This window comes from Syngnathus acus, chromosome 21 (assembly GCF_901709675.1).
Source record: "Syngnathus acus chromosome 21, fSynAcu1.2, whole genome shotgun sequence".
In the NCBI taxonomy this organism is placed as follows: domain Eukaryota; kingdom Metazoa; phylum Chordata; class Actinopteri; order Syngnathiformes; family Syngnathidae; genus Syngnathus; species Syngnathus acus.
In genome coordinates, this window is record NC_051105.1 from 3,272,265 (window position 1) to 3,297,899 (window position 25,635).

At 41.2% G+C, this 25,635-nt stretch overlaps 2 protein-coding genes across 5 annotated transcripts; one reads left to right on the forward strand and one right to left on the reverse strand.

The window, feature by feature from the left end:
• The first annotated feature begins 7,261 nt into the window (after nt 1–7,261).
• On the forward strand, nt 7,262–25,494 carry cmss1 (cms1 ribosomal small subunit homolog). The gene is made up of 10 exons (XM_037280703.1): nt 7,262–7,360; nt 21,780–21,925; nt 22,262–22,327; nt 22,389–22,527; nt 22,598–22,657; nt 22,783–22,885; nt 22,978–23,038; nt 23,273–23,360; nt 23,428–23,516; nt 25,203–25,494. Exons 1-10 carry the CDS (start codon nt 7,312–7,314, stop codon nt 25,284–25,286), a joined length of 885 nt encoding a protein of 294 aa, XP_037136598.1. The 5' UTR covers nt 7,262–7,311; the 3' UTR covers nt 25,287–25,494.
• LOC119139755 (filamin A-interacting protein 1-like) lies at nt 8,845–17,926 on the reverse strand. 4 transcript variants are annotated; one of them, XM_037280700.1, is made up of 6 exons: nt 17,859–17,926; nt 17,694–17,793; nt 17,403–17,576; nt 16,896–17,053; nt 10,078–11,645; nt 8,845–9,972 (listed from the first exon to the last, which is right to left on the reverse strand). In XM_037280700.1, exons 1-6 carry the CDS (start codon nt 17,909–17,911, stop codon nt 9,068–9,070), a joined length of 2,958 nt encoding a protein of 985 aa, XP_037136595.1. In that variant the 5' UTR covers nt 17,912–17,926; the 3' UTR covers nt 8,845–9,067. The 4 variants fall into 4 exon arrangements, with proteins under 4 accessions (XP_037136595.1, XP_037136593.1, XP_037136592.1 ...); XM_037280698.1 differs by having other exon boundaries at nt 8,845–9,031; nt 9,066–11,645; XM_037280697.1 differs by having other exon boundaries at nt 8,845–11,645.
• Nucleotides 25,495–25,635: the final 141 nt, after the last annotated feature.

Here is a 25,635-nt window from a genome sequence, read left to right on the forward strand (position 1 = left end):
CGGGTGGAATCGAACCCGCACCCTCCTAACTGTGAGGCGGACGTGCTAACCAGTGCTCCACCGAGCCAACTGGATGTCTTATATTTTCAAAAATATTTATGATATGTATTTAGATACTAGAATCTACTGGAAGGCTAAGGTACCGCCCGCTCAATTGAAGATCATCTTAAAGGCCATAAGGGGACAGTTGGCATGCAGTGGTAGGTGCTGCTGTTTTGATTAGCCACTGAGTTAAGCGATCACTTAATCTTTCCGTGAAATGATATTGTTGCAGTAGCAATGTCTAAAATTTGTTTGACATCATGTCCATATGTGAAAAATGGCATCGATGAACGGAGTACTTTTTTTTTTTTTAACAGACAGGACAGCCTTAATTGTTCTCTCTTTTTCTATATTGTCAATGTTACTTCCCCGAATTTTTTTTTTTTTTTAAGATCAAATCAAACACTCTCGCTGGAGGTTGTATTCGGCCCACATACAAGACGCGTCCTATCGTTGCTTTAAGTAATCATGGCTTACTCAAGGTGAAACACGCCCAACTCACAAAGAAGATTCTAATTGTCTGCGCTCAGTGGGCTGTGTTTATCTGCTATCGGAGCTATGGGAGCACAACCGTTAGGCCGCATTGCAAATGCGACGTCGAGGGAAATAAATCATCTCGAACCACAACACAGCCACATACCACGGCAGATATGCTTTGCAGGCACGGAGATATCACACGCCTTGCCGCATCCCACCGACTGATGAGAAAGTTATCAAGCAAAGATGCTCACCATTGTTATGCAAACGCAGGAGAAGATGAATAGCTGATTATGCATGTCGTCGCTTTACAATGACTATAGGGTTGATAATCAACAGGCTGGAAAACTGCCGGATGCCCTTTGAGAATCAAACTCTGTAAGGATAGACTCCGTCCGATGTTTCGTATTTGGGGAATCGCGAGGCAACATTAAAGGGCACAACAGCGAGAGTCACATTTTTAAAAATAACAATGACTGAAATCAATGAGGAAAAGGCCAAACGTGGCAATACACGCACACCTCATGGGATCCAACGCAATACTCTATCAAAACTTTAATTCCGATTTTTTTATTATTATTATTATCCGCATAGTGATGCTGTTTTTTTTGAAAGTGTAGCAGATAGAACGTGTCGCATTATTCTAATTTACATTGATTAAGTATCTATCAAAACTTTAATTCAGTTTTTTTTTTTTTTTTTATTATACACATAGTGACGATCCTCTGTTTTTATTGAAAGTGTAGCAGATAGAATCTGTCACATTATTTTAGTTTACATTGATTAAGTACTCTTCATCTCATCTTGGTGCAAACTGATGCATAAATAAATACCGAGTGCTGTTTGTAATATTTTGGGCACCTCAATTACAAACTGTGTTAATATACGTATACCCAATGATGTGTCCAGGGATTGTTGATCTCAGTATGAGCCACAAGTCAATTCAATAATTGACTATTCTTTTAAACGGCATAATAGAATCTCTCTCTGAATGTACCGAACTCTTGTTTCCATGCCAATATTTCACAAAACAGAATAACGCTGCCCAGGGGAGTTGTGCTGACAGCAAACTCTTGACAGTAAATCAACGGCGTTGCCTCAAATGCTTCAAGACGCAGGATCAATTCCAGAAAAATCACATCATGTCCATCTTGCCTCCTGCGACGTAACATAATTTGATCCATTTGTTCTGCATAAATTCAACAGCATAACATTAGAGAACACAGTGTTGGAGGTTTGTAACATGAAAATTTGATTGGTGAAAATGCCAACTGCTGAGCAGCAATCAATGGGTAGCGACCTTTGAGACATTTGGACTACTCACAACCTGACTTCGAGTCAGTAAAATTCAGACTGAGCACTCGCAACAAACCCTGATGCATACAGAGGACCTGAAATAAAATTACTCCAAAACGTTTAAAATCTTTCACTTTTTTGCTTTTACTTCTAGATCATAGGTGTTTTTATAAGTGTCATTCGTCTTTCTAAAACATTTGAACAGTTTTTACTAGTCTCTGATTTCAAAACAAGTTTGTTTTGTAGCCTATACCATATATAGAAGACGTTGACAATCATAATGGCCCTCCGAGGGAAATTATGACTACGATGCGGCCCGTGACAAAAATGAGTTTGACGCGCCTGTTGTCGATTATATCTTTGGTTAGTCAGTCAGTCAATTAGTTGGCCAGTTGCTTCCATTTATTAGTTTGGTTAATTTTACTAGGTGAGTGTCAGAATGTATTAGATATGCACTGCAGGTTGTTTGTCTGTTTTTTCGGTGGGTCATTAGTTAGCTCATTGGATTGCACCGGGTATAACTGCAGATAGTTTGTTAGGTTGGCACAGGGTAAATATGGCTGACGGTTGGTAGTTAGATGCAGCTAGAATAGTTGCAGTAAGTTGTTTCTCCCTCAGTCAGTGTTGAAGACTGTCCCGAACTGGTTTTCGAGGACCCAAGTGCGGAGAAGCAGGGAGGCAAGACTGTGGGAACATGAGTGAAGATATTTTGATATAAAAATTCAAACAAGGTGCATTTGCATTACCGAAAATAAAAATGGTACAATTTAAATTAGCAAACAGATTTCCTACAACTGCTATATCTTTGTGTCGTCACGTGACTGGATCATTATGCATTGTTGTTGTTTAGCAGATATTTGTATTCAAACAGACAGCCCTTATATTATCCCAACCCGCTCCCATTATCCGAAGTTATTCCAAATGCATTGCTTTTAAAGCCAGTTAAGCTGTTTTCGCGGCTATAAGATGCCTGCATCAGCACTAAGTTGAGTGTGGCGGGGGGAAAAAAAAAAAAAAAGCAGCTGCAAACTCTTCTTTCTTCAGGGTCACCGTCCCGAATTGAGATGCAGCTTCTGTCTAAGTTAACTTTTAGTGACCCCGCGTTGTTTTGAAGCGCCAGCACATCATTTGAGGACCCCTGTTTGGACACGGGGCTCTAACCTCTACACTGTCATTGCGCTTTCCCAGCACTTTGCGGCGTGGCCTTAAAGCATCCATCAGGTGCAGCCTGACCCATGTGTCTCGACAGTTGGTGGGGTTGACATTAAACGGGAACTACGGCGTAACAATGCCTGCCCTGGAAATGCCTTCTGGCTTACCTCTAACACCCCCGGCATGTCTGCAAAGTCTTGTGGAACTGCTCCATCCGGATGCACACAGATATACCATCCTTTTCCAATATTTGTAATTACAAAACCCTGTTTACTCATTTATGTAGTGGCTGTTACAATATCTATCAATACGGGTAAAGCTTACCCGCTGTATCAAGCTTTTGCTGATGCTAAGTTCCAGTGCTGTCCTCTGGATGTTCTTTCCCAGGCTTTGCACAAATACCTGCTTTAAGATTCTGTTTTCATCGGTGGTAGCAGACCTTCCGCTGAATGGTTTGTGCTTCATTTGAGCTGTGTGGCTTCCATTAAGCTTCTCATACTTGTGCTGCCAAGCAACAATTTTGCAATGCTGTTTCACCGTCATTGAGCGAGCCATGGGCAAGTGAACGATGTGCTTACAAAAACTGCAACGCCTGAGCTGCCAAAGGCGGATGACCTCACGTCTGAATGACAGACTAAAAGGACTGGAGCAAAAAAAAGAAAGTGTGTCGTGACTTTTGGGAAAATGAATGTGAATCAACGGATACGGTCGTGAGATTTAAGACCTCTTTGCGACATAGCTATACCGCAAATGGGCATAATGTTGCTTGGTGTACTTGAATCTCAAATCAATGTCAGCGGAGGAGAGACGTAAATAACAAAGCTACGGTTACAGAAGGCGCAAAGAAGGAACAAATATTTGCCAAGCGTTTGAAATGCAACTAATCTCTGTGCAGGTCAGGCCGGGCCAGATGCTCATGAATACAGTTAAGTTGTGGAGATGCAGGATGTTATGAGAGGTGAACTTTTGAAAAGCTCAAGGTCACTTCCTGTTTATTCCAATGCGCCGACGACCTCGCCCACCCATCTGCTCTCATTGTGGCAAGCCAACATGACAGCCACAATTTTAATATATATTTTTTCCAAGTCTATAGTTGTTATTATATTATTTTATTATCAAACCATGGATGGAGTTTGTTTTATTTTTAAGAGCAGGTCAGCATGCAGGGAGGCAAGTCATCGTCTCTCAATACATAATTTAAGCTTTAAAGACTATAAAAAGCAGTTATTATTTAATTAGGCACAAAAATAATCTCTTTAGGGAAGCGCTTGTTAATGTCAGTGCACCTCTACTTTTAAGTAAAAATGAAAGCACACACCAAAAGAAGAATTTAAAAAGTTGTCATCCAACTTTGTGTTATCATAGTGTAATTGTGGCAACCGATGGGCCATAGGAGAGCACATGCAATTCCAAAAACACCTAAAGTAAAATCTCAAAATCTGTCAAAACGTTCATTTTTTGTGTCTCAAACAGTGGTTTTCCATAGATGTCTTTTATGAGGATTTACTATATTCCATAATATGACAACATTTTGGCTCTGGAACATTTTCTTCGGCATCGTACAATTTTGATGAATCTTCGTCTGCCTGTCCCCAAATAACTCCAAATTATGCATGATAAAAGAATTCAAGATAGCTATGACCACTTTTTGGATGGTCAAACATGAGTTAGGGTGAGTTAGATTACTGTGAGTTATCATTACTAATATGCTTCAGGAAAGTACAGCTGGGTAAAAGTACAACAGCCCCATTGGAGAAACTATTAATCCCTGACACAGTTTTAAATTGATCACTTAGTAGTAAAAAAAATGGCCGATAATCAGCAAAACGCCAAATATCGGCCTCGATCATCGGCCCAGCTGATAATCAGTCTATCATGATAATTGTTCATAGACTCCTCTCCCTATCTGCAGTTGAGTAAATAAATTCACCCTGCTGCTATAATAAGCATCTATTTGATGATTGCATCACATTTCTTCATAAATTTAGTAAGCCCCGTGGCATAAATTCATATTTTGGGAGCTTTTTAAAAGGATTCTGTTTTTCTCGCTTTCATTGTCACTTCTTTTTTTTTTTTTAAACAACACAAAAGTGACTCTAAAAATACATCTTTGTGATGGGGGCGAAGAGCAATAGCTGCTTACAAGAAAATAAACACATTAAATGTGAGACTGCGGTGTGCAATTAGAGGCACAACCAAACATCTGTCAGCCTATAAGGACAATTTATATTCTGTTATCACAACTTTTTCCCCTTGCACACTAAGTATGTTTAATTTACATCATTGGCAGCCGCGCTGTTAATTTTTTCTTTCTGTTGTTGTTGTAAATGAGATTATCGCTACACTAGTGCGGCTGCGGAGGTGCTTGGTTTCCTAAAATGTCCTCTCAGGGATTAATAACATTTTATCGAATCAGACCGTATACAGCAGCATTATCTTACTTTTTATCGAGTGCGGCTGGCTGCTCTGACTGAACAGGCAGACAATGAAAGAGCAGGGATTGTAAACATCCAGACCTAATCTGGTGTCTTCAGCTCAGTGAGCATCTAAAGAACGCCACAGGTCTTTTTGCGATGGATTTTTGTTTGATTTTACACCACAGAAAGGAAACACAAAATAATATAATTACCACAGGAAATGTGAGCAGGTGGTAAAGTAGCAATAAGAGTGGCACAGGTGGCTGTCCTGGCTGTTCAGCATAATCTCTTTTTTTTTTTTTTTTTTAAAGAATTTTGGCTACACCACAAAATCAGACGTGCTTAATCGTAATATCGAGAAACTCACCTTCCAAGGACATCTCATCTGAGTTATTAGTACTAAATACAGTAATCCCTCATTTATTGTGAGAGACGAAACCTGCAAAGTAGTAATGCTTCCTCCTTAAACGTTTTTTTTTAATATTATTAAACGTATTTTTATACTATTAAACATATTTCAAACACACACAGAAAGACAACAAACACAACTAGATGTTGTGCTTTCGGCCCCCAGAAGAAACCTAAAATCGTGGATGAGTACTTAAAAGAAAACACAAAAATCAAAGGTTATGGCCAAATTTACAAAATCAAATCAACATTTTTGTTGACAAAGTTTACACAAACATATCAATAAAAGTATTCTTGATAATGGCATTATATAAGGTTAATTATTTGATTATGTTTCAAGTGGATTGTATTTAGGTATTAAATACTAACATAATTAAACCCCACACAAATCTTAATATGGGAATATAAGCCCCCGGGCCACTTTGTACAGGGAGAGTTGAGCACCAAGGTCAAAAAGGTTAAGAACCACTTCACTACTCCATCTTGTCTAGCGAGGACCATCCTTTAAAAAAGTTTGACTTATAGTGTCGCCCCCTGCTGGCAGAAAGAATGCTGAACCATCATAGAGTACATACAAATATTGTTAATTCATTCATTCATTCATCTTCCGTACGCTTATCCTCACAGGGGTCGCGGGCGGGGTTGAGCCTATCCGAGCTGAATTACTGCATAATTTATCCTTGCTTTGTTCTTGATGAGTTTTTATCTCGGCAAGGATAACACACATCAAATCTCTTATGTATATTTTATCATAATTAGGCTTCGTTTTTTTGGAGGGGGCAGAGGGTGCTTTAATCAAACATCGCATTCACCCCCCCCCCCCCGCAAAAAAATGTAATTAGTGTAATTTAAACACCAAATACATGCAGTATGCAATTGCTGTGGGAGGCTCTCTCCTCTACTACAGCTGCACCAGAGGGGCACAGTTCCAAACACATCCTCAGCCTGCTCCTCTCATCTCAAAGTTGGAAAATATTCCCAAACTAACTAGAGGATAGAGTGTCAAAAAGATTTTTTTAAATGCACATACGTGAATGTGATTCTTATGCGATGAGGCCTTATTTCTAGTGTAACCAAAATAAGAAAATACAGATCAACAGAAAGGGATGTTATTATCACTGAAATATTGCATTGAATTATCTAACTATCACAGATACTTTGTGTGTATTAAAAAAAAATTAAATGTCTGGTTATGCCATGTTAAATTTTTAAACGAGGTTAAGTGGTTAAGCAACGCACTGTTGGTGAACACACCCCTTACAGACAATCTCTTTCCTTTTGCTTTCCGTACAAACTCGTTGAAATCAGGAGACGACGTGAAAGTTTTAGCAATGTAAATCGGGTTGTTGTCAAACTCCCTGTGTGTGTTGCCTTTTTACACCTTAGTTTCTAAATCACAGCGTGTCCTCGTGATTTTTTGTTTAGTTTTAGCAACGTGCAGCTTGTGAACGCATCCACGGCCAGCTCACACATCCGTTCATTTGATTGGATACGCCATCCGAAACGTCATCGTGTAAAAATGGGGGACGACTTGGGGGACGAGTGGTGGGAGCATGGCCGGGAATCAGGTAAAATGTTACTTTTTAATGTATTATAGTGTGTTATGTGTCTAAAAACATGCGTCTACGTGTCTTCTGTGCATGACGAATTGGTGCCTCGTGTGTAATCGTTGTTAGTTGTTGCTCACTGTAAGCTAGCTTTAGCCATTCAACACTTGCTGGTAATAGTAAAAGTACTTAATAGTGATTATTTACACATTAAATATAACAACACATTATTACAACTGAGCCAGCAAAGATAGAAAGATGTTGGCACACTTGTGTGCAACGCTTCCCTTACTTGGGGCAGGTAAACGTGTGAGAGAGAAAACACGTGTGCACATTCCCATGTCATATAAAGTTAGACAGATTTCGTATATACATTGTAACTTTACCTTTATGTTTTTGCTCATGTAGCTTCCCTCCAAACAGTCTGTAACATTAATGGCTTCTTTATACGCGCGTGATGGAAGGCAGGACTTTCCAACGTCTGTTGCTTGCCAATCGCAGTTCATAGTCTGGTCGACAGAGTGCAGCCACACACTCCGGTGGTTTTTGAATATGTTCAGCCTGGTAGAACAAGCGCTTATCTGCATGGAAATTGATGGATGAAAATGAAACTTACTAAGAAACCCAATAACTATGATGTAATTATGATCACTCCATAAAGAAGAACTCAACCACCCAAAATTCTTGACTATATTTGTTGTATGTGCCCCCACTAGTCTAAACATGGGATTCTGGTAAATATTGCATTTGTGGAAAGATGTGTTAAGCAGCAAAACGTACCTATTTTTATCCACCTCAGGGGGCAGCCATTTTGCTTTTTGCTGTCGACTGAAAATCACAGTTGACAGGTGACAACCAATCACGTCTCAACTTCAGAAAACCGGTGAGCTGTGATTGGTTAAGAGTTTGGGATTTGTTTTTTGTTTTTACGATATCAATCAATTAATCAATCAAAAACTACAGAAGAGGATTAGGGCCAGTGAAGAAGAAAAAAAGGGGGGGTGACAGGATTCTGACTTTTTATCTCAGAATTCTGACTTTAAAATGGGAATTCTCACTTTAAAGAGAATTTTGAGAATAAAGTCAGAATTTTGACTTTAAAGTCAATGTGTTCTATTTTTTTCTTGTTTTTGAAAAACATTGAAATATGCCTTAGCCACTTATGCTAGGTGGCTGACAATATTTAATACTGATAATAGTGCTTGTTTATGATTTGTTCCTAAAATGTCACACTTCACCCTTTTTTTTTTATTGTACTTTTCACAAAATAAGTACCGTAATTTTCGGACTATAAGTCGCGGTTTTTTTCATAGTTTGGGTGGGGGGGCGACTTATACTCAGGAGCGACTTATATACATATGTTTTTTTTTCACTTTTTTGGGCATTTTATGGCTGGTGCGACTTATACTCCGGTGCGACTTATAGTCCGAAAATTACGGTAACAATTTTTGACAACGCATGGTGACAATTTAACCAGGTTAGTAAGTGAAAGAAATGTCCACACATTTACAGATAGGATATTTTACTGCAGTTGATTTGTGTCATTCTTATACAAGCAGTAGAAACAAGTCATACAAAATGTTATTTGGTTAAGAAATATTAGGTCAAGTGTATTATGGCGTGTCCAAAAAACATGTATTGATTTAATTGCAAAGTCTCAGGGGGTGGGGGCATAAAACAGAATGTCAATTGGCCGGAGATATTCACACGTTTTTGAACTGGCCAGTGCTACATAGGGGAGTGTGAGGCGGGAGATGTAGCAGGCGATATGGTAATGCTACTGGTAATCTTGCCCACACCTTTGACATGGCAGCCATTTGCGAGTACTTGAGTCCTCTGCTCATGTCGAAGGTAGTACGGCCCGACAGGCGGCGGCATGCCATGAGATGGGAGATATGGGTTCCCGAGGTGAATGTGGATCTTGTTGTCTTCTGTGGTGATGATGCTGGGACTGGAGTCAGGGCTACCGGAGCACACGTGGTGCCAGCTGTTCTGCCGCTCAGGAGTCTTGCAGAAGGCGCCCTGGCTCTCGATGTCGGTTGGCTCCGGCGAACATGTCCTGACGGTCAAAATCTGGATCGGAAGGTCGGGAGTTGCAGAGCGGGATGAATTTGGACTCATCACTCGAGAGACGGGCGTCCCGTTAAGCAGGGAGATTGTGCGGTCAGGACTCGAGGGTGGCGATTTATTCTGGATGATGGTGATTCTTTGGTTTGGTGCGTTTCCGCCAGATGGGATGAAGGCTGTGCTGGTGTAGGAGCCGGAGGCGTCCGTCGTGGGGCTGCTGATCTCAAGGGTGGCCGTGTTGAGAATGTGGTGAGGCGTGACCTTGATTTGTAGTGGCTGCCCCGGCGTGTGCCTCAGCATCATCACGTCCCCGTTCGCTTGGTGCACATTGACTCCGTTGGCTGCGTGGCCTCTGTTTTGGCTCACCATGTTGTTGGCACTGTTCAAGCTGTTAAGGTTGCTGACGAGAGTTGAGCCCCGGCAGTCTATGACTTCGATGTTGTGGTTCGGATCCTCATCGTTGTGTTTCTGGCCAAATGTTGCGGGCAGTTGGCAGTCCGTAGACAAGTCGGCCGCTGGCTCGGTTTGGACCTCCTTGGTGGGGCGATAATGCTCTTCGTTCCCACCTGGCGCAAGATTCTTTAAGCATCTGTATCTGTCGAGTTCGCCGCTCAAGTCTTTCATCTCTCGAGCGAGCTCCCGGTTCCTGGCTTCTTGTTGCATTAACTTACCCTGCAGCGCAGAGTGGTCTGTCTGGACCCTGCTGATGGATTCTTCTGTGCCCATCAGCTGCTGGAGTTGCTCCTTCAGGGCACTGACCTCTCTCATGAGCAGCCTGGACTTGACTTGCTCCTTCTGAAGACGGCAAAGTAGAAGATGTTCCTGGTTTACATCCTGCTTTTCTGCCTGCTTGTATCCGGAAAGCTCCTTTTTGGCCACCTCAAGCTCCCGGAGTAGAGACTTGGACTTGATCTGTTCCTCCTTGAATCTCTTTTCCAGAGACTCGTAGTCATCCTCTACTTTCATCAATTCTTTCTCCATCATCTCCTTGTCCTGCAGTCTTTTTTGTAGCCTCTCCAGCTCCCATGTGAGTTGTTTGGCTTTATTCTCTTCCATTTGGCACCAAGGATCGTTGTTGCTCGAGCCTTGGGTGTACTTCTCTTCCTTTTCTCTCCTGTTCTCCAAAACTTGTAACCTCTTCCTCATAGTGACCATTTTACTCTCGAGCTCCATGTTTCTCTGCTGCTCCACCGCGAGCCGTGTTTGTAACTCATTCCTTTCCTTTGCTATGCCTGTTATTTTTTCTTCGACATCTGATTTTGAGCTCTGTGCCTCTTCCTCAAAAGTCCCCGCGGGGGTTTTTAACCCCCTCCTGCCGAGTTTTCTCTCAGCTTCCTGCAGTCTCTCCGACATGGTCTTTCTGTCCTCCACCAAGGCGGCTGTCAGAGACCTGAGCGTGGCCAGGTCATGTCTGATCGCCACCTCGCTTTTCTGCAATTGGCCCTCACTTGTCTCCAACTCTCTCATTTTGACCTTCAGGGAGTCCACCTCACCTGAGAGCATCTTGCTGACGTTTGTCTCTTTTTCCAAGCTCTCCCGCAGATTGCAACACTCTTGTTTGCTTTTGCCCAAAGTCTCCTCTATGCGGTCCAATTCACTAATTCTCCCATTGAGCCTATTCACCTCATCCTTCAGGCTCGAGCAGTTTGTCGTCTCCCTTACCAGTCTGCAGTCCAGATCCCGACACTGGTCCCTCATGCGGATAAGTTCCTCATCCTTCCCTTCCATCTCCACCACCCTTCTCCTCAGTACCTCCACTTCTGACAACGAGCTTGGCTGTCGAGCTCCTCGATCACCGGTCTGCTGCAGCTCCTTGTCCTTTTCCCTTGCAGAACCGTCCCGTTTCTCCTCTATCTGACGACCAAGGCTTGCGTGTTGCTGTCTAAGTGGCTGACTTCTAGCTGCCTCGTCGGTGAGTTGAGCTGTCATAGCGTGATGGGAGCGATGGACGTTTGTGTATGAATTGTGTCGCTCCACCTTCGGATGCATCGAATTTGGCTGCGGTCTCTGTTTCGCTTCACCGGCCTCCTGGTCGATACTTTCTGTGATCACGCTCAGTTCTTTCACATGACGCCAGTGTTCCTCCAACAGGTTCTCCAAACTCTGATACCCCTTTACAAGCAGCAGTGCAAAAGCCTTCAGCCCGTTCAGCTCCTCTTGAAGAAGCGATGTGTCTCTCTTTCTGATGGTCTCCTTTAACTCCTGGTATTGTCGTTCCTTTACAATCAGGAGCTTCAGTCTGTGGAGAGTTGGGGGGGAGCATTAGTTATGTCCGAAGAATGCCTTTGAATGAGTTTACAGTGTAACTCTGCATTACATTCATCAAGGACATGAGGTAATGTTTAAACTTCCTCACTCTCTGGCCATGGCTGATAAACACAAATGATTTCCCTTTGTGGCTTGTTTAGAACATAAACATTTATTTAATCCGGAGGAGAACGGAATCATTTTCCTCTCCTTATTCAAGAACATAGAACATTTTGTTCTCTCCCGCGTACCAACCTGTAAACCTTAACACATGTCGCCGTGTCATTGGTGTAAGTATTGTCGTCCGTGTGGTCTCAGGCGCTGTGATTTACGATGTTTTCACAAGCGCGGCAGATGGTTCCTTGTGTGTGGCGTTTGTTAATTAAGAATTTTCTTTACACACCAGTACCTTTTTAAAACATTCCCCCCCTCTGTGCCCTGCAAATAGACGCGCGGCTCTGAAAGACATGCATTCCCGGTGAGTCACAGACAATTACGTACCAACTGCGACTTTTAAACTTGCCCGATCCAAGCGAGATTTATTCTTCTACTTCTGCAGAACCGATATTATTCTTAAATGTATTGGCAGTGCGTGTCCATTTCAGATTTGTATCCCTTATATTTTAGTACTGTCGTATTTTATTGATATGTCTCCGTTCCCAAAATACAGTTTCATTGTAAAACATTCCAGATGACTCCAAAGTACTTTTCTGTTCTGCATTTAGGCTTGAAATAATTGTGGTATGTACAGTAATGGTAAATAGTGGTCTTTTAGTAGCAAGAAGGTAATTCAGAGGTCTATTCAATCAGCTGCAGCCGCTCTCAAAGTGACAATCTAACTTTTAAAGCACAAGAACAAATTGCTCAAATCTTCCAAATAGTCCTACCTGCCGTTCTGTGTCACTTTCCTTCCAAATCCTCCGAGATTAGTTGGCCTCAAATCGTTCACCTCTCCCTTCCCGGAGATCCCAGTGATGTGGACATTCCATGCGGAAAACCAAACATTATGAGAAGTGCTCTGCGCATGGACTCTTTCTCGCAGTCAGTGGCACCCATTACATCATCGGCCAGTCCTTATATGGTTATAGCCGAGACTGCTGTGTGTGTGTGTGTGTGGATGTGTGTGTCAGGTATTCCTCATGCTCTGGGACCATAAATCTGTTAACACGCTGTGGAGGCCATCCTTTTGGTGACAAAGAGAGTCTTGGTCATGCGAATTGTAAGGTTGAGATCGTGGTTATAGTTAGGGTTAAGTCTCCAGGAAAGTTTAGAATGTCGTCTGAAGTGATGGAAATACGATCGTGTGTGTGTGTGTGTGTTAGTGCTAGTGTGTTTTTACTGGAGTTGAGCCCATTCCACATGAGCTCATTGTGTAGCCATGCCAAAGAGGCTAATGGGAAGGACAGAATGTGTTGGCATGTCCAAAGAGCTGCAGTTCGTCTAAGCAAGTGTGTGTGCGTGTCCTTGTGTGTGTGCGCACATGTGTTTTTCTCGCATATGTTTTAAAAAGCGGCATTTTTTTTTTTATTCTGTGTCCTAGCGGTTTTTGCTTGGGGCCTGATAACCTGACTGTGAGATGACATCATCACTTCATCGGTTCACAATTGCATCCATATGTCTTTCTCTCCACCTCCCCCCCGAAAGCCCTTAATACATCTCTCATTCAACAAGTCCCAGCTTTTTATTGGCTGAAATTATAAAATGGTCAACCGCAGTTTTCACTTGGCGGCGTCATCGGTGTCCTGTTGTTTGTCGAGTGTGCAGCGCATCTTTCGGCTCAGGCGCGGGAGGGCAATTGACGAAAAGCAGTGACGCGTTCGTCATATCCTGTATAAGTCACGTCTGACGACAACCCGAAACGGAAAATTTCAGTTTTGTTAAATCACCGCACACTGCCAATAGTAATAGATAAACAAACTGTGGGACTTCTTCTTTTTACAGATATTAACGACAGGGCAAGTATGGCTCATCATGAAACATTTAGGTATTAACTTTTCAAAGGGGGGGAGAATTTCTCACCTGTGAATGTTTGGCTTTAAATCCTCGCCAGTTTTGAATGGTAAAAATGTAGCAATTTATATTTGGCTTAGCTAGCATAACATATCAAAGAAAATCTCACTATTTTTAAGTTGTGTGCTTTGGCAAAATTTCCAGCAGTTTGTTAGGTAGAATCCTGTTGTTCGTGCAATTAATTGTTGATTAACTGCATTTTGAAGCAGTCGATGGAAAAATAGAAGCGCGCCACTAGACCCTGAACGTGTTTGCTGTTTTAAAAAAGGCAACGTGATGTCATCTTACCGAATGTTGTACGAAATCTAATTGATGGGTCATTTTCTCTTAATCCATTAGGGAATGCTCCTTCCCCATATGCATTATTTACCGTCGTTTTTAATGCCCACCAAAGGCTGGACGTTGAACATTGCTCGTGTTGCGAAAGGTGAGCGACCTCCGCATTCCGATCCACACGCCCACGACTCTCGCTGCAGAGTTCTCAAAGTCCTTGTTCCCATCGCAGACCTGACATCTGCAGCGCTCGTCCTCAATTACAAGCATGAGGCCATCCCGCAAAGACCTTTCCAAGAAAGGCTTCAAGCGTCGAATGATATGGCCCCATGTACCATGACAACCGAATGTCCTATTTTCATCTAGGGGTGTAATTTCACCAAAAAATATATATTTTTTTTTAGCTTCTGCCTCTGACAAATGAGGCACAGCCAAACTTATGTGCCGTAGATCCTCAAATTGTTGCCTCTGCTGTCGTGCCGGTGAATTTAACAAAGCACAAAAGAACCACAAAAACAGTTAAATCTCTCTCTGTCAAAGTCCTTTTTTTTTTTAAATTTTTTTCCAAACAGGGCTTTTAATGTTTCTCCCATACTTTTCAGAATAGCAGGGTTTATTCTCTGGCGGGAAAAAATCCATGAAAAGAATTTAAAAAAAAAACACATCTAAGCATTGAAAAAGTTTAGCGTGGGTTCTTGGTGAAAGTTATGGTGAGTTTTTAACAAATTGCTAAAATCATTGATTCGGGGTTGTTACATCGCTAAAATGAGTAATGATCCATCAATTGTTGATTATGTCAATGCAGATGAGTTTAAAGAAACTTTTTTTGCGAAAGTAAGATGCTTTTCCTTACGGGATAAGTTTTTTTTAACTTTTTTTAAGGAAGGGGTTAAGTCTACAGTTAATGAACTGAAGTGGAGACTCAAGTGTACGTACGGCGCACACATGAGAGTGTTTAATGTCAAGGATGCCGTCGCCCGATGACAGACCATGACCATATGAAACGTGCGTAATCTGATGGCAAGTGGCCGGAACAACCGCGTTGTTTCATTGCAACGTGCACATGACATGCAACAGGGATCAGAGAACTGCGTAAGAGATGATCCGCGATAATAAATAAATTGGAATAAATTCACCGTACAGTTTGCATCTCATATGGGTCGTCTGTTTTGCACATGGCTGTTGGCGGAACTTCAAAAAAGACAAATACAAAAGCTGTGATGAATGTTTCGGTTTAGAAGAAACAAACAGAAGCAGATTGAGAGATTTTTTGAAGGGTTTGATGTGTGACATTTTGAATAATTGGGCGTCCAAACGAGCATTGAAGAAGTTTCGAAAATAAATTAAGGACAGGTGGTCTCACCTTGCGATTTCAGTGCGTTATTTCTCCCAGCATTGTGCTCTAATTCAGATTTGTGTGATTTTTAGATCTGCTGGAATCGAAACATCTGGCATTATTAACAGATTGCCCAATCACATTTTTATTCAATCACTGACACTGGCAGGCAGCGGTGGTGCATATTTGAAAGAGACTTGTGCAATCAGTAACAAAGTAGATTCAGGCTTTGTTGTACGTTGACAAATTATGTTGAACGTTAATGCATTGTTAGTATTTTTTTTTTTTTCCACTTGCATCAGATGGCATGTCAATCATGATCAACCAATTTTTTTTTTTTTACGTACGTCCTCATTTTGGCTGGAGCTTTTATTAATTGGAATGAGAGACACTTGTGAACATATCTTGGAATTAAATTATATTTGAAAATGGTATGGTTTTTAAACGTCATGTTTGGCCAACTCAAGTGTTACGCAGGAGGTGTCAGTTTCTGAAAGGACATTTTATGTGTGTTTTTATGTGGCATGATTATTTTTGGTCTTAAATTGCAATGTTCTCTTCTGGCGGCTCACTTTAATTGTTTGCGCTCTTACCAACAAACGCAGGCTCCACTTCCAAAAATCCTCCATAATTAGATTACAGAGTCAGTGGACTGTGGCGGTAGCAGAGCCAGCATGGGCCTCAAATAGAATTGCTACACCAGACCTAGCCATACCCACTGGCCTAGCCCCGCCAACAGACCAAGCCATAGCCACAGGCCACATCTGAATGCAGTCGTTCTTTGGAACGGGAAACGTTTCAACTCCCATCAATTTTTACCCCATTTGCTTCAGAAGAGGTACTGGCTGACCAAGGGGCAGGCAGGTGCCAAAAGTATTCGGTACGTGTAATCACATGTTTGTGTTTACAAGCGGGGTCCAACCGAGTCCAGGCTGCAGTGGACTTTCCAAGTGGAGGAACTTCAAATAAGCCTTTTGGATGAGTTTGGGCCAAAAGGGCTCACGTGTACGTCGGAAAGTCCAGATGGTTTTCTGTAGTGTGCTGCAACGCTTAAATCACTGTACAACTTTCATACCAAGAGGAAGAGGATGGATATTAACTCAAGTTAAGAACACAATTACATCACGTTGAATTTGAGCTGGAGTCGGTTGTTGGGTTTCTTATGGCATACAGTAGTCTGCAAAAAAAAATGTTATGCCACTCTTCTTGTTTTTTTCTTTAGCGATGCTGTCATGACCATCTGTAACTACCGTGTGAGTCATATGGAGACAGCTTTTAATGTTCAACTGCTAAGCACAATTGGAAAAAATAATGGCACGTCAGATTTTTTATCTGTCCACCTGGTCGTTAGCCATATAGGTACTTCATCACTAATAATTAGTAACTAATTGATCTATGGATATAAATAAAGATTGTATACATTATTTTATAAATATTATTTTTCAAGGAACCATGTCATGCTAAATCAACTTTTGGAGCCTTGCTACTCATTCCCGTTTCCGTGTTGTGCCTTACCGAAGGCCTGCATCAATGTAGAAATTGAATTGAACGTGAAATTCATTCATTTTCTTTGAGAACGAGTTTTGTGTAATCCTGTACGTATTAATATGAAGACGGACTAACCTCTCTCGGTCATCCTCCAGTAGCGCTATAACGCACTTATACTTTTGAAAGAAATCCCAGTGGTTTCTCGGCCGCTCTTCATTTCTGCTAACAGCATCTCTGTGAGCGTTTGATACCTCAAGAAGCTCCTCCCTCCTCTTGTTTGACCTTTTGTGGGACTGTATGAAATTAATGAGATACAACAAGAATCCAAGAAAAGCATGATAAAGTTAACATGACAAGAATGGGATTCAATTTGTGAAAGATTAGGGTTAGTTTGGTTTCTATTTTTATTGCCTCAGTAACGGCGGAAGATCATGACGAAAAGTACTCTCAATCAAGTGAAACCAAAACAATCCAGATGGGTTGCAAAATCATTACGGTATAATTGCTTTGCCGGCAGTACAGAATTACTCAACGTGCAGTGAAGCAGCAGTAATTAATCCGCTTTTGTCAGATGGTGCTATGTTCACCTCATTAAATTTGATTACCGACTCTCTACGGTGTATCGTTTCTTCTTATTGGTACCTCGGCAGTCGCTGTTTTGCACATATCCTCAAGGTAGTCCTGTTGTTGCCATCGCAGCCAGTCCCCGTGCAGGGAACGTAACGCCTCATCCAGTCCAATAAAACCGTAGTGGGCCTTCAGTAGAGCCGAGTCTGTCTTCTGTGTTTTCAGCACCGCAATGACTTCATCTCTCGCCTGGCGTGACGGAACAGCACAACAATGAGTTTACTCAATTGTTCCGAGTACTTTATGGGGCTCACGAGACATGTTCTACATTTGGCTAAATCCAAAAACTTTCCACAGTTATCCCACCTGAAGCTCTCCCTCCAGAACACTGAGCAGGAACAACATGTCGTCACGGGAAAGATCTTCTCTCAAACGTTTCCTCTCGCGCTTGCATCTCTTGTCTTCCCTGTTATTCATCTGAAATGAGATCTTGCTACGTTTGGATAAAAAAAAAAAAAAGCAAGACTGTACGTTGTTTTTCTTGGGATCCACTTAATTCCAATGAGCTTGCATGCTACTTTCATGAGTGGGATGGATTTCTAGGAGGAACAGAAGAGGATAATCTACATTTAGCTTTTTTTTTTATTTATTTAAATCATTTGACTGAAGTCCAAGAATGATAAAACGGCAGCAGGCCACATGGCATAACACTATGACAGACTGTGTTATCGGTTTTGCAGATAATTCGATGAAAAATGGTCCCCCAAAAAACTTTTCTGGCCATGACGTACTTGATGATCTATAGTTCTAAGCAGATGACCTCTGAACCAAGACTGATTGCTAAGTGAACTGTAACTGAATCCATCTAATGGGTTGAGGTTTCGATCAGAATGTTTTCTCCACCTCCTAATGGGATATCAATCTGAATAACTCTTGTACCTTTAATTGAACTCTAAACTTGGTTATTGTTTCTGTTTCTTCAGCTGGCCTTGGATTGATCGGTCTTGTCTCTCGTTCCATGTTTGCTTTTAAGAAAATTCCACAAAGACTATGGATCATTTGTCCACAACATCCCCACTTGATGATGACCCGCCTTTATAAACAGTTGACTACTTTGCCTATCTAATTATTTCAAGTTTATCTTTCGTGCTTTTTACACCACTAGTCCATAAACCAGACCTTCCTGTTCACGTTCTTGCAACCAAGAAGAGGGTGATCTCACTTTTGTTTGTCGCGACGGATTTTTTCTTGTGTCGCAATAATTATGACTAAATCGGAATTTCAGAAAACATTTATACTTCATTCTTGCAAAACAAATTCAACCGAAATTCTTCCAAATATGGTTTGTGTGGGGGTTTTTTTTTTTTTTTTTGCCCTTAGGTGGTCTGTTCATTATTGTGCCCAGGCCCACAAATCACATGGCAGGCATTGAGTTGGAAAGCCAAACAATGACTGCTTGCCGGTTCCATAATGTAATAAATATGCTCAACATTTTTAGGCTCTGATGTAAACTGTCCTCTGAGAAGTTTTTTTTTTTTTTCCTCTCGCTCCTCTCTAATAAGAGTTCTTTGACGGAAGGTTGTGAAATTCTGTTAGCTATTTTGTGTCCTTCTCTCACAACACACACACACCCTGCACTCATAAGATGTTAGATTCCACAATTATTACATCACTGCTGGAAGTATGATTCATATGATTGCTGTCACTTGAGGGCTTACCAATGTGCCAATGAAAATGAGTTCTTCAGAAGATATAAAAAAGCATGGAATGAAATTTAATGGGAGGAATCCATCACATGAGTTCATATTAGATCAAGTGTAAGTCTTATCTCTGATGAGCAGCTCAGTTTCACTACTCTGAAATGTGATTTTAGACATTTCTATTTTGACTATCCCAAAATAGCCAACCCGAACCGTTCCACTTTTTAACACCCTTGCAGCTGCATTTGAACAATACTTTTTTTCCGCGTTCTGTCATGGCTGCAGCGCTATATGGTCAACACGAATAGTCTTTTTTTCTTCATACAAACCATAAAAGGCCCCCCCCCCCCCTATATTCTTTTGTGAAGGCATCACATCATGAAACTTCTCACAAGACGAGCAGCAACAGCCACAAAAGACTAAGGCTTTAATACTGATGATGAACAGTCCAAAGTATCCATTTATTATTGAAAGCCACACTCAACAGTCGCTCCTATGCCTTCCATATGGCCAACAACCGTAGCAACAGAAGCAACATGCAGTTTTAAATCTGGCATTGTCAACGGGAGCCATCTGTATTTCTAGATTATTTATTTTTTTGCTTTGTCCTATTGCCTTGGAGGGATGAGGTGACAGCTGGCTAGTTTTAGCCGAGTCTTGGTGTTAAGAGTATAAATTTGGAATACACAGCGCGTAGTCTACAAAGATTATCCGTAGCATCAATAATGGTCAATGCAGGATTACGGTAAGCGTGTAAGCATTGCTCCTGCTTACCCATGTAATCACCAATAATTGTTGTAGATACAAGGATAGCACTTTAAGCCGTGAAAGCTATTTGTCTGGAATACCACACACACACGCACACTAAAAACAAAAGGTAATTTTCTGTCCGATTGCCGTTTTATCCATTTGTCATCGTTGACTGCCCATTAAAACCAATGACATCTATTGATGGACCGGTCAAAAATGACAAGGCAAGAGGCATTTTCTATCTTCTCGACTTCCTCCACTCCTATTGATTTGCTGTTATCTGATCCTATTGCTCAGAGGGTGAGGGGCTTGTTGGAGACTGACTGTCTTGTAGTCGTTGTTTTTGCACTTTAGTGTTCTATACTGGCTTTTTATGTGTCTAATAGTTTGCTTTCCAACTGATGTCGTGTAAATAGGTGGTTGACACAATGACCACTTCTTAGCATTCTCAGTTATTAGATTTATGTATATGTACGCGGTGCAAATTGTCTTTCCAAAAAATATATTTTATAAATAATATTCCCTGTAGTCAAATTTACCACTTTAAAAAACAGTGTCAAATTCCTACCCATAATTATTTTCTAAATAGTTGCTTGTCAATGACACCCAGAGCTACGTTTTAGACTTTTTTTTTTTATATAAATAACAGTGATGATTGATTTTACACACAATCAACCAAAGACTTTCCCATCATTAGTTTTACTTTTTAAATATTGGCTTGTTAATTTCTCTCACAAGTGTAGACAAAGGACCAACGTTAGTCGCATTTAATTGTAAATAATATTAATTAAGCATTCATTTTCGCCATTGTCAATAAAGACTCTTTTTCATAATTGATATAGAAAATATGTATTTTTCAAATAATGTCAAAAACGCTAGTTTAATACGGAACTCCGGATTCAGATTTTTTTTGGGGGGGGGGGTTATCAACTAATGCAACATTTGCTCCAGAATACACAACATTTTACACATAAATTTGCCTTGACTCTTTTGAACTTCAACTTATAAATGTCACGCACAATGGAAAAAAAAATCATGCAAAATTAAGGTGACTAAAATATCATAATTATTAGTAATTCAGTGCTATCAAGCAAAAAGACTTACATGCAAGGCAGGTGTATCATTTGTCGCAGATGTATACTGTAAGCTTTTATTGGTGACCCTTCACGCTCTTCGGTGTGTCGACATCTGAGTGTCCTCAAATCAACCTCCCTGTCGTGAGGCAATTACTGGGCTTCTTCCATCAATAGAGGACGAATGGGGTGGGGGTGGGGGTTCAACTAATGGGAGTCCCATTCTGGACTAATGACACTCGATGAGTCTGGCTGTGATGGAGTGAAAAAAGGGTGGAACCATGTCTGGACAGAAAGCAAACAGGCAGCCAAAAGTGATTGCGAACTATAATCCTGCGCTCATCTTTTGTCATTTTCTTCTGCACACCTCTGACAGTAATGAGCCCGGCAAAGAAAAAAAAAACACAAGCAGGCGGTCATGATGATGGATGCCATGATACTACTAATGCTTTTGTGGATGGAGAAATAAGAGGACAAAGATAGGAGTCAAATGTGAATTGATGGTTACTATTCATTCATCCGGCCACAACATTAGGTACATCGGAACCATCTAATTCTATTTGAATCGTACTTCTGGAGCTGGACTCAAATTCATAGACATGGATGTTTTTGCTTTTTTCTTTTTTTTATTTGTTTATCCTATGCTTGGTTATAATGATGCTCAGAAATTTAACATGAGGCTTCCTTTTCTCTCCCACTGTTCTTTCATTCATGTATTCAATCGCTCTAGCCAATCTGAAAAGAAGAGACATTTCGAAGACTCACAAGGCTCTGTTTTAGGTTGAGGGAGATTTATTTAAAAATCTTTCGCACCGTGTCATCCTGATAGATAATTTCCCCCACTTACGTATGTATCTTAACTGCGTCATGGTATATAACTTACTATTTAAATGTAACACCTTTTTCCTTTTCTTATCTTTGTATAACAGACAGCGCCGAGGTGGATGGGGAGGCTGAAAAGGGGAAAAACAAGAACAAATCAATAAAAGGAAAGCCAAATGTAGCAAATAACGCAAAGAAGAGGAAGAAGCTAACGGAAAAAACGGTGCCAGCAAAGAAGAAAAAGAATGAAAAGGTATTTCTACAAAATACCTTTTCAAACACAGTGTTAGCGTTTAAACATAATTATTTGGATGCAAAACACTTCTCGGCCAAATGATCAAATGAAAGCCAATAATGCTGAGTGAGCAATGAGATTATTTTTCACAATTCTTCAAGACTCGATGATTGAAGAACACATGAAAAGAAATTCGGGTGCCGTTTTACATTGGAACACAAACGGTTCCAAATCAGCAGACAGCAGCCAAGCATGACATCACTACAAATAAAAACCTTCTATCAACTAAAATCACTAATCCTGTCTTCACTTGAGTACTTTGCTGTCAAGTTCACCACATCTGTGTTGCGTCAGGCGTCAAACATTCCGAAGCAGAAGAACGAGAGGGAAACATCAACCAAATCACCCAGAACGCGAAAGGTAGGCCAAACCAGTGTTGCTCATGTCCAAGGCCGAGGTCATAGTTCAACTGCATTTCCAGAGGAAGAAGAAAACCATTACGGATGTGTTGGCCGCCTCTGACCCCAAACCGGGCTGTCCTGCAGACCTTCAGAACCTCCTCACACGCTACTTCTCAGACAAGCGCTCTGTGATCGAGCAAGAGGAGCTCAAACTGCAAGGTGAGTCCTTCGCATTCGCATGTTGACCTTTTGCCATCTTGAGATTTCGCCCGCCTTTTTTTTTTTTCAGATTCTTGCTTCCTGGCCTGCAATGACCTGACACACACCCTCTCATCCTATTTGAAGCACAGTGAGTGTCATTGTTCACATTCTTGACGTCATAGTCATTTACAAAAATAGGGTCCAAGTGAAATGCCGATGGTTGCAGGAGGGCCGTTGTCCTTTTTAATTTTTTTTCCCTTCTTCTCCCATCAGTTTGTCCCAAATGGGCAAAGGTTCAGAGACAACACACAGAAAAAAGATCGGTAGTGCTGCTTATCGTCTGTAGCTCTGCCCTCCGTGCCCTCGAGCTGATAAAGTAAGACGTTTCATTTCTTTGCATCCCATAATGCAACCAAAGGTGAAGTATGATGAACCAAAGCATTGTTTCATTTCTTATTTCTTTCAAAGGCAACTGACAACATTCAAGGGTGAAGCCAAGGCCGTAAAGCTTTTTGCAAAACACATCAAGGTTGTACCATTTCAGTGCGAGTGAATGTTCTAGATTAGGGGTGGAAACTATTGTCGTATCTGCAGCAAGCATTTGTAGTTTTTTCTTTTTCTTTTATTAAAATTTCTCAGTTTTAGAAATGCATGCAAGTCAAATACTGCAGGCTGTGTCTGGCCCGCTTTCCCACCCTTGCTCGAGGATGGTTTCAGCATGAGAAGTAACACTGGTGCTTGTGTATTTCGGTGTCGTGCGAAGATTGAGGAGCAGGTGAAGCTGCTGCAAAAGGGAGTCGTTCATATCGGAGTCGGCACTCCTTGTAGGATCAGTGCTCTTATTCACCAAGGTAACTGCACACTAAAAAAAAAAAAAAAAAAAAGAAACATTCAAGTCATTTATTTCTCTTTCTTTAGATGGATTGGACTTGCAGGCATTGCGTTTTCTGGTTCTGGACTGGAACTGGAGAGACAAGAAGTGCAGGAGGATGATGGACATTCCTGAGGTGATCTACCGCCACCTGTTGGCACAATATTACATTATACACATTCTGTGAACTTGTAGAGCAGGGGCTTTCAACTGGTTTTGTCCAAGGGACCACCATAATAATCAAGAAGCAACTCGGGGAGCACTGCTTTAGCGGAATATTATTTTAATTTGCACCGCAGGAGGATAAACCGAGACAGGCTATTTATTTGTATCTGAATGTCTATTTTGGGAATCTCTGCTACATGACCTCATTTGGATGGGTAAATGATTCACAAAAATAATAGATCAAGTCTGAATCATAAATCAATTTTATTTTAAAAATGTTAGTTATTTTCCATTTCCAATTTCTCGGACCACCTCACATACCGCCACAGACCACCAGAGGGCCGCGGACCACCGGTTGACAATCCCTGTTGTAGAGCATCAACTATTATATTTTTCACTTTATTGTTATTCTTCTGGGTCTTTATTATTTGTTATCTTTGTGTGGTAGATCCTAACTACAGGCACTCAGACTTCCACCCACACATTTTATGAAGACTCAAAGCCAGATCTCGGCAACATAAGGCTCGCTCGGGGGCTGCATGTTGCCTGCCCACAGTCTCTGCCTGGCTCACACAATGATATCAAATCAAAGAAAAATGTCAAATTTACAGAACTTTTAATTTCCAAAAACGATGCTTCTATTTTATGTGCGCACGCACGTGCAAGCGCCGGTACAAGCAAGGCAGAGAGCGAGAACTACCACCGTCTGTAGTGTTGCCAACTTAGCAATGTTTTCGCTCTCTTTAGTGACCTTCTTATTTATGGGGCACACAACAACCACTGCAACAAAGGAAATGTGAGTAAAATAGAATAGAAAGCTTTTTATCGTCAACTTCTGTGGTGCAGATGCAGCGAAATTGTAGTCATGAAAACATAAAAGACAGCCAATAATAAAATTATAATGACAAGCATAATACATTTTGCTCGCCTCGAGGATTTCTTGATCCCCGCGCCCACGGCTTCGTGACAGAGCGGCTGACCTCATCGCATCACTACCCGGCTGCAGAGCAGGGGCAAATTGCCAGTTTAGGGATGCAAGTGGGGTCAAATGGACAGAGTAACCATTGCCGACTTATTGTTGTCACAGTATTGTCTGGGTAAACTTACCCATCTCCTCCAGCTAACTTAGTACATGTGTTCAAAATAAAAGCTGAGTTGGAACGCAGCAGAGCGATCAAGTACAAACGCGATAAAATGAACAAGTGTGTGTATCTTTGTCAACCTGACGATACAATACCTACCTTGATATATAATGTCACAATACGATACTTTGATATGATTTCATACAATTTTGCCTGATGCTATATGGTACAATAATATACTGTATGGCCTTACTGCTCCATAGATTAGTTTGAACACATCTGTTTAAGCAAAAAAATGGAAATGTGCTTATAGTATCAAGAGTTGATGGCACTGTTGCGCCCCCTAGTGCCAGGGAGGAGTATCAAGGTTTTTTGTTTTTTTTATATCGGTACATATCGATATTTTCAGTTCTAAGAACGTTTTCCAAGTCTGTCATAGGAAAGTTATCCAGAATGCAGCCTTGTAATAACCAGTGGTTGCATTTATTTTTTGAGCTTTTGATTGATACTTTTGCACAATTTTAAGCTGTATTATATTTTCCAAATGTTTCTGCTTTTTTTCCCCCCCCCCCCAGATCAAACTGGATGTCTTTAAGCTGTTGGAGAGCTGCATCCTCGACAGATGCAAAGCAGATAAAGTGAAAATTGGACTGTTTTAACTCAAGATTGTCAACTTGACTCTTAGCTAATGATTTACACAACACGCTTGCGTGTTCAAAGCTTTGTCCTGCGGCATCTTGCTCTTTGTTTGCCCACGCTGTGCTTTTTACTGTTGTCAGGGGGGGGGTGTCAAAATGTGCGACATTGTTTGTTCAACAAAATGTTTTGGCGAGATGTTTTCAATAAATTGACCGTGAAGTGATGACATGTTTGTTTCCAGCGATATTTAAAAGGAAGTCTCTCCTGCTGAGTCTCATGTCATTGATTAGTTCCAAATAGAAAATCCCCACAAGTTTTTTTTTTGGAGTATACAAACCTAACTCTAAATAGATGTCCTCAATAGCTATA

Coding starts and splice junctions, on each gene's coding strand:
- LOC119139755 (XM_037280698.1), bottom strand. CDS start 17,911: ATGAAAGTAGCATGCAAGCTCATTGGAATTAAGTGGATCCCAAGAAAA. Junction 17,054..17,402: donor GCAAAACAGCGACTGCCGAG/GTACCAATAAGA, acceptor AATTTCATACAG/TCCCACAAAAGGTCAAACAA. Junction 11,646..16,895: donor CTGGAGGATGACCGAGAGAG/GTTAGTCCGTCT, acceptor AACTCTCCACAG/ACTGAAGCTCCTGATTGTAA.
- cmss1 (XM_037280703.1), top strand. CDS start 7,312: ATGGGGGACGACTTGGGGGACGAGTGGTGGGAGCATGGCCGGGAATCA. Junction 21,926..22,261: donor AGAAGAAAAAGAATGAAAAG/GTATTTCTACAA, acceptor GTGTTGCGTCAG/GCGTCAAACATTCCGAAGCA. Junction 23,517..25,202: donor GGATGATGGACATTCCTGAG/GTGATCTACCGC, acceptor CCCCCCCCCCAG/ATCAAACTGGATGTCTTTAA.